General features: G+C 40.9%; 1 protein-coding gene across 1 annotated transcript in view; it reads right to left on the reverse strand.

Moving 5' to 3' along the window:
* The window catches only part of GABRB1 (gamma-aminobutyric acid type A receptor subunit beta1), an 82,239-nt gene extending 72,277 nt beyond the window's left edge, over positions 1–9,962 (reverse strand). Inside the window, exons 1-3 of the mRNA XM_026699976.2 lie at positions 9,878–9,962; positions 9,383–9,474; positions 8,539–8,606 (exon numbers count right to left, since the gene is read on the reverse strand). Coding sequence (XP_026555761.1) covers positions 8,539–8,606; positions 9,383–9,474; positions 9,878–9,957 — 240 coding nt within the window. The 5' untranslated portion in view covers positions 9,958–9,962. The remainder of the gene's footprint in view (positions 1–8,538; positions 8,607–9,382; positions 9,475–9,877) is intronic.
* Between the last annotated feature and the right edge of the window lie 4,684 nt (positions 9,963–14,646).

Consider the following 14,646-nt stretch of genomic DNA (forward strand, 5'->3'; position numbering starts at 1 on the left):
TTCCATATGTCTCTATCTTTTCTATCAATTTTGATGCTGTTTCTAAAGGGTCTTCTAAGATGAAAACCAGATCATCCGCAAATGCTTGCAGCTTAAATTCTTCCTTTTTGATTTTCATTCCTTTTATATTCTTTTCATCTCTAATATTTCTGTTTAACACTTCCAAAGTTAACACAAACAACAAAGGTGATAGTGGGCACCCTTGTCTTGTTCCTTTTCTTATATTAATAGAATTTATCAGCTCTCCCTCTATCATTACCTTTGCTGTTTGCTTATAGTATATAGCAGGGGTCCCCAACCACCAGTCCCTGGACCGGTACCGGTCCATGGATCATTTTTTACCGGGCCACAAAGCTTGGGCGCCGCCATCTTATATCGACAGTGCTTCCGGGTTTTCGGTTGCTTCCGGGTTTTCCATTGGAAAGTACTTCCGGGTTTTCAGTTGGAAAGCGGTGTTTGGGTGCTTGCACCTTAGTTTTGTTGAAGGGGGGGGCTTTGAATGAAGAGCCGTCCCAATGGCGGTGGAGTCTCGTGTTACTCAGGTACTGGTCCGTGGAAGAATAAATAATTGTGAAACCTATCCCTGGTTCAAGAAAAGTTGGGGGCCACTGGTATATAGCTTCTATTGCTTGGATGAATTTTCTAGCAAAACCCATCTGTTCCAACAGTAATAACATGAATCACCAATTCACATTGTCAAATGCCTTCTGTGCATCTAGAAATATCAGAGCCATTTGTTTTTCAGCATGTGCCTTGTAGTATTCCAAGGTGTCCAAGATTACTCTCATATTGTCTTTAATTTGTCTCTTTGGCAGAAATCCATTTTGATCAGGATGGATAAAATTATTTAAATATTTTTTAAGTCTTTCTGCCAATATTGAAGCAAAGATTTTGTAATCTGCATTTAGTAAAGAAATGGGTCTATAGTTCTTAATTTGTAATGGGTCGGCCTCCTCTTTAGGAATAAGTGTAATATAGGCTTCTGACCATGATTTAGGTATCTTCTTTAACATAACTTCATTCATAACTTCTAGCAATGGAAGATTCAATGATTCTTGTAATGTTTTATAAAATTCTGCCGGAAGTCCATCTGGGCCTGTTGCCTTTCCATTATTTTGCTTCTTGAGTGCTTCAGTTAACTCCATCATCATTATGTTGCTTTCTAACATTTTTTCAGTCTCTTTAGGTATCTGAGGTAAATTAGCATTCTGTAAGTACTGCTTAACTCTTCATCAATATTCTCTTTACTCTTCATCAATATTCTCTTGCATATATAATTTCCCATAGAAGTCTTGAATGATTTCCTTCTTCTGTTTGCTACCATGGCAAACTTGGCCTTGGTCATCTATTAATTGCAATATTTTTCTTGATTCTTTCTCCTTTCTCAGTTTATATGCTAACCACCTACCTGGTTTATTTGTGTATTCAAAGTAGCTCTTTTTAGCACCTCTAATTTTCTGTGCCAATTCTTTTTTTCTATTTGACCCATTTTGTGTTTAATTATATCCATTTTTAACTTGATGTCCTTTTTCTGTGGCATTTTCTGTAGCTCTTTTTCAAGTCTTTTATGCTCATCCTCTAGGGCCTTAGAGGCTAGCCTTTTCATAGTATTCCTTTTCCTTGTATAGTCTATTATCAAGCCTCTAGCATATGCCTTCATTGTGACCCATACATTCTGAATTGATGTATCTTCTTTTTTATTTTCTCTAAAGAAAAAGGCCAATTCTTTCTCCATCCACTGTGTAAAGTCTTTTTCCTTTAAAATAGTATTATTTAACGTCCATCTAAATCTTCTTCTTTGTCCTTTCCATTTAATTGTCATTGGATTGTGATCTGCCCAAGTACTTGTTTCAATATTTATTTCTGGAATATTAGTTAACAATTCTGTTGACATCCATATCATATCTATTCTGGACCATGATAAGTGTCTATTTGAATAGAAGGTGTATTGTTTAGTTTTAGAATTTTTTTCTCTCCATGTATCTTTTAAGTTTATTTCATCTACCATTTAAAAAAAAGATTTAGGGAGAGTCGTTCTCTTTTGCTTTGTTGTTTTCTGTGCTGTATAATCCAATTTGTTGTCTACAATTCCATTAAAATCTCCCATCATAACTATATTAGCATAGTCCAATTCAATTATTTTCATATGTAGTTTTTTGTAGAATTCTTCTTGTTTATCATTCGGAGCATATATTGCAATCAGGAGTGTTTTCATATTATTGTCCATTATTTCATCATCATCAGTACAAATCAATTTTGCTGGGGTGGTCTCTTTGATATATAAAACCACTCCTCTTTTCTTACATTGGGTCAAGGAAGTAAATATTTTCCCTAATTTTGGCTGTACCAACAATTGTTCATATTGTTTTTTTAATATGTACTTCTTGTAGACAGATTATATCAAATTTTAATTTCTCCAATTTATGAAAGGTTTTCCTTCTTTTAACAGCTGAGTTGAGTCCATTTATATTAATTGTAATCATTTTTTTTCTCTTCCATGGTTATATTTTATAATTAGGTTTAGCAGCTCTCGTAGATCTTAATTCACATTGTTCTTTGGCTTCCACCTTTCCACCTACTGCGCCTTCTTCTTTTTCAGTCGCCGTTTGGCAGTCCTCTTGGAATTCAATTAATGAGATCTCTTTTTCTGCCTCTTCCTCTTTCCTTCCAAAAAATTCTGTATAAAATAATTCCACTTTCTCAACTGAGTCAATTCTGTGTCTCTGTTCTTGCCATGTGAACATTAAACCTTCTGGAATCAGCCATCTATAATTCACCTCTTTTTTGAGTAGCATTTTAGTCAGGAATCAGTATTCTCTTCTCTTCTCTCTCACTCTTCTGGGTATTTGTTTCAAGACCACAATCTCCTTGTCTTTATATTTCAATATTTCCTCTTTTGCCACTTGCAATATTTGCGTCTTAATGGCTTTCTTTGTAAATCTAATATGAACTTCTCTTGGTAAGCTATTTCTCATCACATATCTTGTGAAGACTCAATAAACCTCATCTATTCCATCCATCATCTTCTCTTGAGTTATTTCCAAGGCTTCAGCCAGTATTTCTATCATTATCTCAGCTAGGTTTTGTCCTTTTTCTTCCTCTACGTTTTGAAATCTAAGATAGAATTCTGATAGAATCTCCCATCTCAACATACCACTTTTATCTTGTTCGACCACCGTTAATCTATTATCAATATCTCCAATCTTCTTGTCTCTTTGTTTATCTTCTTCAATTTTTGGGAATCTCTCATCATACTTCAACATCATTTGTTGGATGTTCTCCACTTTTTCATTGGTTTTCCCTATTCTTTGTTCAATGCTCTCAGTTCTTTGTTCAATGTTCTCTGTTCTTTGTTCGATGTTTTCAATTCTCTTTTCAATATTCTCTGACCTTGCTTGGATATTTTGAATTCCTTGCATGATCATCTGCAGAGTCACTTTTTCTTGTTCTTTTTCTTGCTTTGACATTGTCTGTATTGAACATTGTCCTCCAGATGGTGGAGAGGAAGAAGTAGAAGTTGAAGAGCCAGGAGCCGTAAATTTCCTACTCATTTTAGGCAATTCAAAATCTTCAGGTTCTTCTAAACCCTAATCCAATTGTGAAATAACCAATTGTAGTTCAAAATAAAAATAGTAAAAAAAAGACCAGTAATAATAATTAAAAAAGGAAAAAGAAGAGAAAAAAAGAGAGGACAAAATTTCTTCAGGTTCTTGTATACCTTAATCCAATCAAAAATAAGATAAAGAAAAAGAGCTTTAAAAAAAAGAAAAAAAGAGAAAAAAGAAAAAGGAAAAATTCTTCAGGTTCTTCAACACCTTAATCCAATTGAAAGGTAAAAAATGCATAAAAATAAACCAAAAAAGTAGCTGAAAAAACAAAAGTACCAGGAAAGGGGAAAACAAAAGGCTTTTAAGGCTTTCCCTTTAAAATAAAAAGCAAATGTAGAGATTGGACTTCCAAAAGAAAAAAGAGAGAAAAACAAAGGCAAGCTCCAACAAAGCCAGAAACCCAAACAGTTATTTAAAAAAAAAAGATTTAAAAAAATGCAATAAAGCTGGTGAGGAGGGATAGCACAACTTAGGAAAAGTAAAAAGGGCACACTGCACTTTATTTAATTATCCAAGGCTCTTATTATAGCTCTGTTCTCCAAAAACTTATCACCTTTCCCCCCCCCTACATTTCAACACCAGACTCCAGCTGTTGATAGAAACCCAGAAGAGCACCTGCAATAATACTCTCTCATGCTCTTCCCTCTATCTTATCAAATAGCAATGTCCTTGAAAAAGAGTCTCAGTTCTTTCTTTGTCAGCTTTGTCTGGTCACAGGGAAATAGAATATTTTCAAGCCTCTAGTTGGCAGTGTTATAAAGTTTCTTTGCTCTCACTTTCCCCCTCCTTTTCCAAGCAGAATATAATGAGAGTTGATAAAAAGGAAAAAAAAGATATTTTTTTAAAAATGAATTAACTAAAGGGAGCCTCTAGCCTAAAATATTACAAAGTCAAAAAGGAGAAGAAAAAAAATAGATACAAATGAAAAAAACAGTCCAGTTTCAAAATACAAGATCGTATATAAAAAATCCAGCAATGAGAAAAAACAAACAAACATTACTTTGACATTCCTGTTTAAAATCACCGCTTAATCACTTCTGTCAAAACTTTTACAGATTCTTTCTTTCACTTAGGGTGTCCTTTCAGATCTTAGAGTAAAAAAAAAGTTCTCACCAAACCGGCACACTCTCTCTTTCCGTTCTCTTTCGTTTCGGAGCTGTCCCAACTTCAGCAGCTTTAATGGCTGCCTCTTTGCCGCTGGCAAGAAGAGCTTCTGCTGGATCTACCAGGGACTTTGCAGTATCCCTGGGATCGGCAGGATGCGCTCTTCACTTTCACTGTCTCTTCGGGACGGTTTAGATCCGTTAGGACCGTCCAGGAGCAAAGATATCAGCAGCGATCTCAGACCTCCAAGATCGTATGCCGTATCATCACAACGCCAGCTCCGTCCTCCGCCCTCAATATTGAAATATTGAATAACTACTTAAAAGCCATGAATATTAACATTAGGATTATATAAGTTTGATAAATATAACAACTATTATGATTATCATTATTGATGTTTGTATCAAAATGAATTATACTCAGGGGCCACACTGTTCATGTATTGATATTGATGTATATTTAAAAATAAACATCTAATAAAACATTAAAAAGGGTGAAAGAGAAAGTTCTCTTTCTGAACTCCAAATCAATCAAAATTCTTTAACTGTCAGGGTCCACTCTATACCCTCCCTGCCTAACTGGATGGGACAGGTCAACGTATCTTATAAATTGTCAAGAGTCCTATTTGATTGGAGCATAGCATAAAGGTAAAATGGCAAATAAATAAATGATGCAGCCTTACTTCTTTGGAATAGTTTATTGCATGAGATCAGCCTAGTCCTCACTTAGCTGGATTTTAGGAGTGCCATTAAAATTTGATTTTTATAAAACCTTTGGAAGGGGAGCTAGTTTAATCCACCAAGGATGTGCTGGTGGGATGCTTTTGTTCTCAGTAGCCTTATTTCCTTACTGCAGTTTTGATACTTTATCATTTATTTTGATACTATGTCATTTATTTATTTTACTTTACTTTAATTTTTTATTTTATTTTATGTATACTTCTGTTTGTAAAAAAATCTTAGTGCACCTGGGAAGTACTTGAGGATTGGGAAAGGGCTGATGGGGTTCCCATCCTCAAGAAGGGGGAAAAAACATAACCAGGAAATTATAGACCAATGAGTTTAACATTGGTTAAACTGGGAAAATCCTGGAAAATATATTAAGAAAACATCTCTGCGAACAACCAGAAGCAAATAAAGTTGTAACTAGTAGCCAGCATGGGTTTGTTCAAAAGAGATCATGCCAAATTAATCTTATTTCATTCTTTGATAAAGAGACTAAATTAGTAAACTAACAAAATGCTGTGGACATAGGATACTTAGATTTCAGTAAGGCATTTGACAAAGTAGACAATAACCTACTTCTTGGTAAGCTAGAAAAATGTGGAATAGACAACATCACCGCCTGATGGATTTTAATTTGCTAAGCACACTCAATGTAAGCATTGGACTTTTTCCCTTCAACCAAAAAGAATGAACTTCTGAAAGCTAGATATTTTAAAGGGGATCCTTTATTGAAAGGGAGTGAATCCCAGCACTAGTCAAAGCAGAGTCTAAGATGTTTCCAGGGATACAGTAATAGATAAAGGAAGTTAGAACCCTTCCCCTTATTTAGATGTGGATTTAGTCAAACAAAGAACCAACATGTTAATTCATCCCTCCCCTTCTCTGGGAATGTATCTTAGAAGAGTTCCCAGGGGTATCTTCCAGAGCCGGAATTTTTATGCTCCCTTCTCATCTTGTTATCTCTTCAAGAGGTGACAAGTTTCTAGACATCTGACTCCAGTCCTCCAGTTGTATATCATGTGCAAATCTTATATTGATAGGTTACATCAAAAAGGTTGTATATCCAGTTGTATATCATGTGCAAATCTTATATTGATAGGTTACATCAAAAAGGATTACTTGTACCAACTCCCCCCCACCTTCTTCTTCCATTGAAGAATGGCAGATACATGGATTTGATACTCAATGTGTAATCCTTAATGGTACTATATCCACATAGAGAGAAGTAGGCAGTGGGGTACTACAAGGCTCCATCTTAGGCCCAGTACTTTTCAATATCTTCATAAATAATTTAGAGGAGGGAATAGAAGGGGAACTCATCGAATTTGCCAATGACACCAAGCTGGCAGGAATAGGTTAGTAGAATTACTCCAGTCGCTATTCTTCCTAACATTGATAATTGCAATTTTTTCCATTTTTCCAAATCCAGTTTTATTTTATTTAATAGCTTTGTATAGTTATAATGGTACTATATCTACATGGAGGGAAGTACGCAGTAGGGTACCACAAGGTTCTGTCCTAGGCCCAGGACTCTTCAATATCTTCATAAATGACTTAGATGAGGAAATAGAAGGGGGACTTACATGAGGGAATAGAATGGGAACTTACCAAATGTGCGGATGATACTAAATTGGCAGGAATTGCCAACACCATAGATGATAAGTTCAAGATCCAGATGGATCTCGACAGACTTGAACACTGGGCCCAATCTAACAAAATGAAATTCAATGTAAAGAAAATTATATTTTTACACTCAGGCAAGAAAAACCAAATGTACAGGCATAGATTAGGTGAAACATGGCACAATAACAGTTAACTGTGAGAAAGATCTTGGAGCCCCAGTTCTTCACCTGCCAATGCAATACTAGGATGCATTAATGAAGGGAGGAAATCATGATCACATGAAGTATTAGTGCTGCTTTATAAGACCTTGGTAACACCATACTTGGAATACTGCATTCAGTTTTGGTCACCATAATATAAAAAAGATGTTGAAAGTTTGAAAAGAGTGCAGAGAAGAGCAATGAAGATTATTAGGGGGCTAACGACTAAAACATATGAAGTATGGTTGCAGAAAGTACTGTAGATTCTAGTGAAAATGTACTACTGTACATTCTAGTGAAAAGAAGGACCATTATAGCAGTGTTCCAATATTTGAGGCGTTGCCACGGAAAAGAGAAGGTCCACCTATTTTCCAAAGCCCCAGAACGTGAGACAAGAAGCAATGGATGGAAACTAATCAAGGAGAGAACAAACCTAGAACTAAGGAGAAATGTCAAGTCTGGTATCTTGAAGAACGTGCAAGATGTCATGTTTAATTCTTGACCTTATTTTAAATCCCCTTGGGGAAGTTCCTTTTCCTAGCACAGATATTCAGCCTAAGCAGTTCTCAATTACTGCCTCTGCATAAGAGGCAGTCAAAACACAGACATGCAGAAGTTGGGAGCGGAAGAGGTCAACAGAGTTCAGTAACTGGCAGCAATGCAATTGCTAAGCAAGTAGATCTATTATACAAAATACACATTCAAGACTTAGCCTCTCGGTGAATGATGCCAGGAATTAATTATCTAAAACATACAAGCCCAGCCTTACAACGGAAATAAAATTCATACGAATTCTTAACATCTCCATCTCACTCTAAATCTTATCTGGTTATTAACTAGGTTACTGCAAAGGCTGTAGCGGTAGGAATAACGTACAGAGAGCTATTACCTACCCAACCATAGGACAGTCGTGCCCCCTCCTCTTTTTTCCCATTTCCCTATGCATTACTTAGACTTTCATCTTGCTATTGTACCATGATTTCTAGCCATTGCAAATATACCTGGCCGATTCCAAAAAAGCATGAATGCGAGTTGGTCGCTGTCCATCGTGCTGAAACACCCTTTACCGAGCCGCAGTAGATGCAGATGGCACTCTTCTGCCCGTTGACAGCACCCAAGCTACCTCCTCCCCACCTCCTCTCTCACATAGAATGGATTTCTTCAGCACTCAAAAAAAAAAAAAAAACACCCTGAAACTTTCAATTTGGGGGTGCTTTCTGCCATTGGCTCTCCCTCGCCCCTCTAGCTCATCCTTCCCTTGTTCAAAGAAGTACTCACCATGTTGACTTCAGAGACCATGTCTATACTGGCAACCTCTATTCTCATCCCAACATCAACAGGAGAACCTGGAAACCGAGATGGGTGATTTGTTGTGATTTATGGTTTTTTAAGGACCGGGCTAAGGAAATGAATTGGAATCTTCATTTCCAGGTTGTTGCTGTTGTTTAGAGAGGGAGGGGGAGGGGGAGACGAGGGGAAGAGAGGGGGAGAAATGGCATTCTTCTGCCCATATGTTGCACTCAGGGAGCAGTGGTTGATTTGTTTAAGACTTTTGTGAAAGCCAAAAGCTAATAAATCCGACTGCTGGTATGAACACTGGCAACAAAGCCAAGCTTTGTCAAACGTGTGGTTGTAAACTTACACACAGACACAGACACACACACGTGTGTGTGTCTCTGTGTGTGTCTCTGTGTGTGTGTGTGTGTGTGTGTGTTTGAAAGAAAGAGAGGGAGAAACGAAAATAATAATATTTGGGATAGTTTGCAGCAGCCCCTCAGCCAAATCTTAGCTGGTTTAACAAAGCTAAGCAGAATCCTCTCTGGACAAGCTTGTAAACTAGATTAAGTAATTAAAAATATCCCGGAAGAAAACAAGGGCAAAACCACTCTTCCCAGTGGTTGCCAAACAACCGTGTCCCACCACATAGATGACAGGCACCTCTACACGTATAGATGCGTCCGACTTGGAGGAGGCTTTTTCCCTCCTACTCCCGAGACCGGGTGGTCTACTTAGCAAGGCGGGCAGATTAGCCTCCTTCCCAGCCTTCTGCCTCGGAATGGAAGGCAGCCCCGCCACTTGGTCTCCCGTTATAGACAAATGGGGTGGTGGTGGTGGAAATTACCTCCAAAATCCGGCCTTAAGCGAATGTCGTATCCTTTGAGCAAGCGGTCCACCGTATCCTTCACGTAGGATATGTTGCTGGGCTCGTTCACGCTAAACAAGGCAGAAAAGAAAGTGATTCAGGACGGAGGAGGGAGACATCTCCCCCCCCCTCTCTCTCATTCCAGGGTCACACAAAAATCTATTTCTCCTGCCTCCCGGGGGTGGGTTAGGGTGGGTTTTTTTGGGGGTGGGGGAGGAAATCAAGGAGGGGGCTCTGGAAGGAAGGCGTCCTGCAGCAACACACGGGTGTGCCGACACGGGTGGGGGTGGGGGTGGGTTTTTTTGGGGGAAGGAAATGAAGGAGGGGGCTCTGGAAGGAAGGCGTCCTGCAGCAACAAGGAGGGACACGGGGTGTGTGTGTGGGGTGTGGGGAGACAGACAGACCGACCAAACACGCTCCCCTACACCGCGGATACCCGCCCCCCCACACCTGCGCCCAGGCGTCCATCCTCACCTCTTCGCACAGGAGACCACAGCGATCATCACCGGGAACACCAAAATCCCCGCGCCCGCTCGGAGCTGAACTGCCCACATTCCTCCTTCCTCCCGGTGAACAGCGGACGCCTCTTTTTTAAAATAAATAAAGAAATAAAGAAATAAAACCCCTTTCCGCCGCGCGCCCCCGCCCTCCTTCTCACTCGCCGCCCCCACCCGCGAAGATTCAAGCAAGGCAACTTTCGAGCCGCAGGCAGGGCGCCGCCGCCGCCGCCGAGGAGAGCGCCACGCATGCGCGGCTCCGCTTCCCTAGCTGAAGAGCCCGGTCAGCCTTGACCGCTCGGCCTTGTCGAGGGGAGCCGAGCCGGAGGGCCCTTCCCCCTCCCGTCGCCGGTTAGCCCTCTGCGAAGGGCGGCCCGCTTGAAAACCCAAAGTTCTTCGGCCCGGCCGAAGGGGAAAGAAGGCCGGCCCGCTGAAGCTCATCGCAGCCCGGCTGCGACACTTCCCCTCCCTTCGTTTGGGGGCCTCTCCTTCCCTCCCGCCGCTTAGCCCCCCCACCAAAAAAAAGGGGGGAGCCGGTGGGAGAGCTTTGAAGCCGGCCCGCCTTATATATCGCCACAGCTGCGGCTGGGGTGACGCAATCCCCATTTTTCCCCGCCGCCGGTTTATATATCGCCCTAGGAAGGACCAGAATACGGGATGAGCTTCTGTCAAAGCTACTTTTCTCCTGCCGGATCTAAGGGATTGATGGCCCTGGGCTCGGCTGTCTCCCGCCCCTCAAATCTACTCCTTTAAGTTGGGAGACTATAGATGAGAAAGGGCTGAGGTAGTTAGGGAAGCAGTCCTAAATAACAAACTCTCCTTCCTAAAGTTCCTTTAAAAACAACAACAAAAAGAGGACATGAAGTAATTTGACTTCCACCGGATCAGAGCCCCCCTAAGTAACAGGAAGGTTTGCACCCACAAGAAGAGGTGATACCCTGTACGTTCACTCACGGTTGGTGTGGGTAATGTCATAGTGCTTTAAAAGATTCTGGTCCTTTCCTCTCTGGTGATTTGTAACGGTCTCCCGGCCTCACCAAGACACCACTGCGGCATACGTGGCTAAGAAAGGTGGACTTTAGTTTTGCCACCGCAAAAGTTGGAAGGTACCATAAGATGCTACAAAGCCTTAGTGTGGAAAGGGTCTTTCCTCTGCTCTTCTCTTCCGAATAATAGGGGGGGTGAAATCGGGAGAGGAAAATACAGGAAAAGCACCGTTCGTTCTCACCGCTTTGCATCGTTCAGTGCAGAAGGACTCCTGGTAGCTGTTACTCAGTCTGTCTTGCAATATCTCTCGAAATATGTGAAGGCGTAGAAAATGCAAAAGGACAGGGTAAGTGGACCCCTAACATTATTGGCTAATTCATGCTGCTAAGAAGAGAAGAAAACAGAAGGGGCGCTTGGGGGTCTGTATGAAGGAATCGAAAAGGCTAAGCTGATTATCTGTCTACTACATCATGGAAGCCATCTCTTTTACGTCTTGACTTTTTCCACCCCCAACTCCGTCAACAGTCCTGGAAGGATTCAGCCGATTTGCTTCCTGGGACAGTTCTCCCACTGTTATACAGTTTAAAGGTAGAATTCAGGAAAGCACATGGGAACTACTTTCACAATCTGCCTTGTCTGTTGCACTAGAGAAATGGTAGATCAAGCTTTTTTTCCTCCCTTTTCCTCTGGGTTGTCCCATGGTTCTAATCCAGCTGCAGATTCTCCAACCAGTTAGGAGAAGTTACTATTTCTTGCCTTTTTAAACCACCACCCCGCTTCAGTGATGCCATTGAAAGACAGAGAAGGAGGCAAAAGAGACTACAGCTCCCTCTTCCTGTTTCTTTAAGGACACAATTAAAAGATTTTATTTAATGGATACTGTGTGTTTCTTCTTACAAGTGGCATAATATTAAGTTTCCCTTTCCAAGTATTCGTTCAATGGGTAGCCAGGCTTCACTCATAGCTGTGTTTTTTAAAAGCTTAGTAAGCTTAAGATGTGTGAACCAACTGGTTAAAATACAGTACTGTAGGCTAATTCTGCTGATTGCCGGAGTTTGGCAGTTCGAATCTCACCAGTCTCAAGGTTGACTCAGCCTTCCATTCTTCTGAGGTGGGTAAAATGAGGACCCAGATTGTTGGGGGCAATAGGCTAATACTGAAACTGCTTAAACTGATGTAAAGCACTGTGAAGCGGTGTATAAGTCTAAGTTCTGTTGCTATTGCTATCTCCATAGTTGCCTACACCTGCTTTCATTCGCAGTTTGCCAAACAGTGATGGGAGGAAGGCGGTGAATTCCTAAGGGCGAGGAAAGGCTACGGAATGCACAAGGGCCTTTTGTTGCTGGCAAGACATTATCCAACAAGGTCAAGTTAGGAAGAATGTTCGAGCGGTGTAGACAATTTCCCCCCAAACAAAAGAACTTAACTCACTTGATGAACTAGGAACTGGGTCTGGAGGGGAAAAAGATAATTTTACCCAGTGGTGGGATTCAAATAATTTAACAACTGGTTCTCTGCCCTAGTGACCAGCTGGGTAGGCATGGCTGGGTGGTCATGTGACTGGGTGGGCATGGCCAACTTGACATTACTCACGTTGAGGGGCGCTTCTCGTCACCTGGTCTCTTGTGATTGTGGGGATGCTGCAACAGTTGTAAGTGTGAAAAATGGTCATAAGTCACTTTTTTCAGTGCCATTGTTACTTTGAATGGTCACTAAGTGAACTGTTGTTAGTCAAGGATTACCTGTACAAAAATACAAAAAGCTTCTTTGCTTGCAAAAAGCTGCCTTAAATATCAACCATTAGATTAAAAATACCTGCAAGCTGGAGTTACAAATCAGGCAGGGTGCCAGAACACCTTGAGGAATTAAAATAGTTAAAATGCAATGATAGCAGCAGCCAACTCTTGCTCATAAAGTGAAACCCTTTAGCAGCGGGGTCATTTAAGCTCTTCAGAAAGGGCACACCCAGGAGAAGCAATCCTTAGATCCATTGCATCACTTAAAGACGCCAGCTGTCTCACTCACCTCACAAGATATCCTAAGGAAAGCATCCAGATTTAAGGAAAGATCACATGCCCGCCCAGAAAGGCAGTAAAAAAATCAGTACCAAGCTTGCATCCTGCCTCTTGGAAGTACACCCCAAAAGGATAGTGCCAGGAACCACTAAAGCAGTGAAGGAAGACCCCCCCCTCCCCAGATAGAAAAAGAAACCACAAGGCAGGAAAAAATTCAAACACAATACAAATAATTAAATCACAACAGTAGCTGTTGCTTATTAAACCAATTACCGGAACAAATTGTATCCAACATCAGTGCCCTCAGCCATCTCTGCACATTCCAATGAAGTAACAATTGGGAGAGAACTGACTTTCCTCTCAACCATTCTTTAGTGCTCACTGCGATGAAAATATCACTCACTCCGAGCAGTATGAGGATTTTATTTTCCTTCCACACAGTAACATTAAGCAACAACCAAGCAATGTCGTTTAAAGTCAGCTCTGAGTTAACCTCACTTTAAAGCTGTATTTATGCAGTAGTTTACAATTATATGATTATGTAATTGCACCAGCCATCATCCGGCTATCGTTGTTTTGCAGATATCCGGAATGATTATCATATTAGTAGGTTAGTTTGAGTTACCTATTACCCCTTATAATATCATAACCCATAAGTATGATAGACGTCACCATACCACCACCAACCCATCACCCATATCAGTTGGACCCATGTTCCATTTAACAGCTCCATCCCTGTCAACTCTCGTTGGGGGTTTTCGACAATGGTTTGTATTGCATCATCATCCGGTGCCTCTGGTGAAAGCCGGCTAGTCTGTACAATTGAAACAACGAGGAACAGTTGTGTTTGACAGCAGTCCCACACAGATACGAGGCACCTCAATAGCCCGACGAGGTTGGAGCACAGACGGGTCCCCACTGCGCACCAGAAGAGGAATGGTGAAGCCAGAACAGGTCTGTCATGAATCAACGGAGAAGGCATGGAGTCGCAATGGGGCCCCCTCTACCAGGATCCAGCCTGTAAGACAACAATAAATTAGAAAAACATTGAGTTATTCCTGGGGTCCAGGTTTATCATGATATTTAAGGTGGAAATGCTGTAGCAATTTGTCCACACAAACACCTGTAGATTTTACCCAAGACGCCTCTGTCTTGGGATATCCCTTCCATCTTGCTAGTGCAGAGTCTTTCTTTGTACCTATGAATCAAGTATCTTATCTATTTCAACCCGATCTGTCTCTACAGGTGGTGCGTGAACTACGTTCTGTGACTCAATTTTGTAACCAACTGGTTTTAGAAGACTTGTATGAAAGACAGGATGGATACGTCGCAACATCGATGGCAACTTTAATCTTACTGTCACAGGGTTAATGATTTTCGTTATTTGAAATGGCCCAACGTATTTCGGGCCCAACTTTCTACTGTTTAATTTTAATTTTATGTACTTTGGGGAGAGATATACACGGTAACCAACTTGGAAGGGTTCATGGTCTTGTCTCTTTTTATTCGCCTGGGTTTTATATTCTATTGCTGTTTTTTCCAACACTTTCCGTATGTTAAGCCAATATTCTTGTACATTTTGTGACCATGCCTGAACACTGATGGGGTCATCATTCCTACACTGTAAGTCCGGCACCGGAACGAACTCGATACCATTAACTATGTAGAACGGGCTATAGCCTGTACTTTCGTGAACAACATTGTTGTATGCTATTTCAGCGAATGGCAATAATTCAGCTCACTC

This window comes from Pseudonaja textilis, chromosome 6 (genome assembly GCF_049901715.1).
Source record: "Pseudonaja textilis isolate UNSWEBS1 chromosome 6, rPseTex1.2, whole genome shotgun sequence".
In the NCBI taxonomy this organism is placed as follows: domain Eukaryota; kingdom Metazoa; phylum Chordata; class Lepidosauria; order Squamata; family Elapidae; genus Pseudonaja; species Pseudonaja textilis.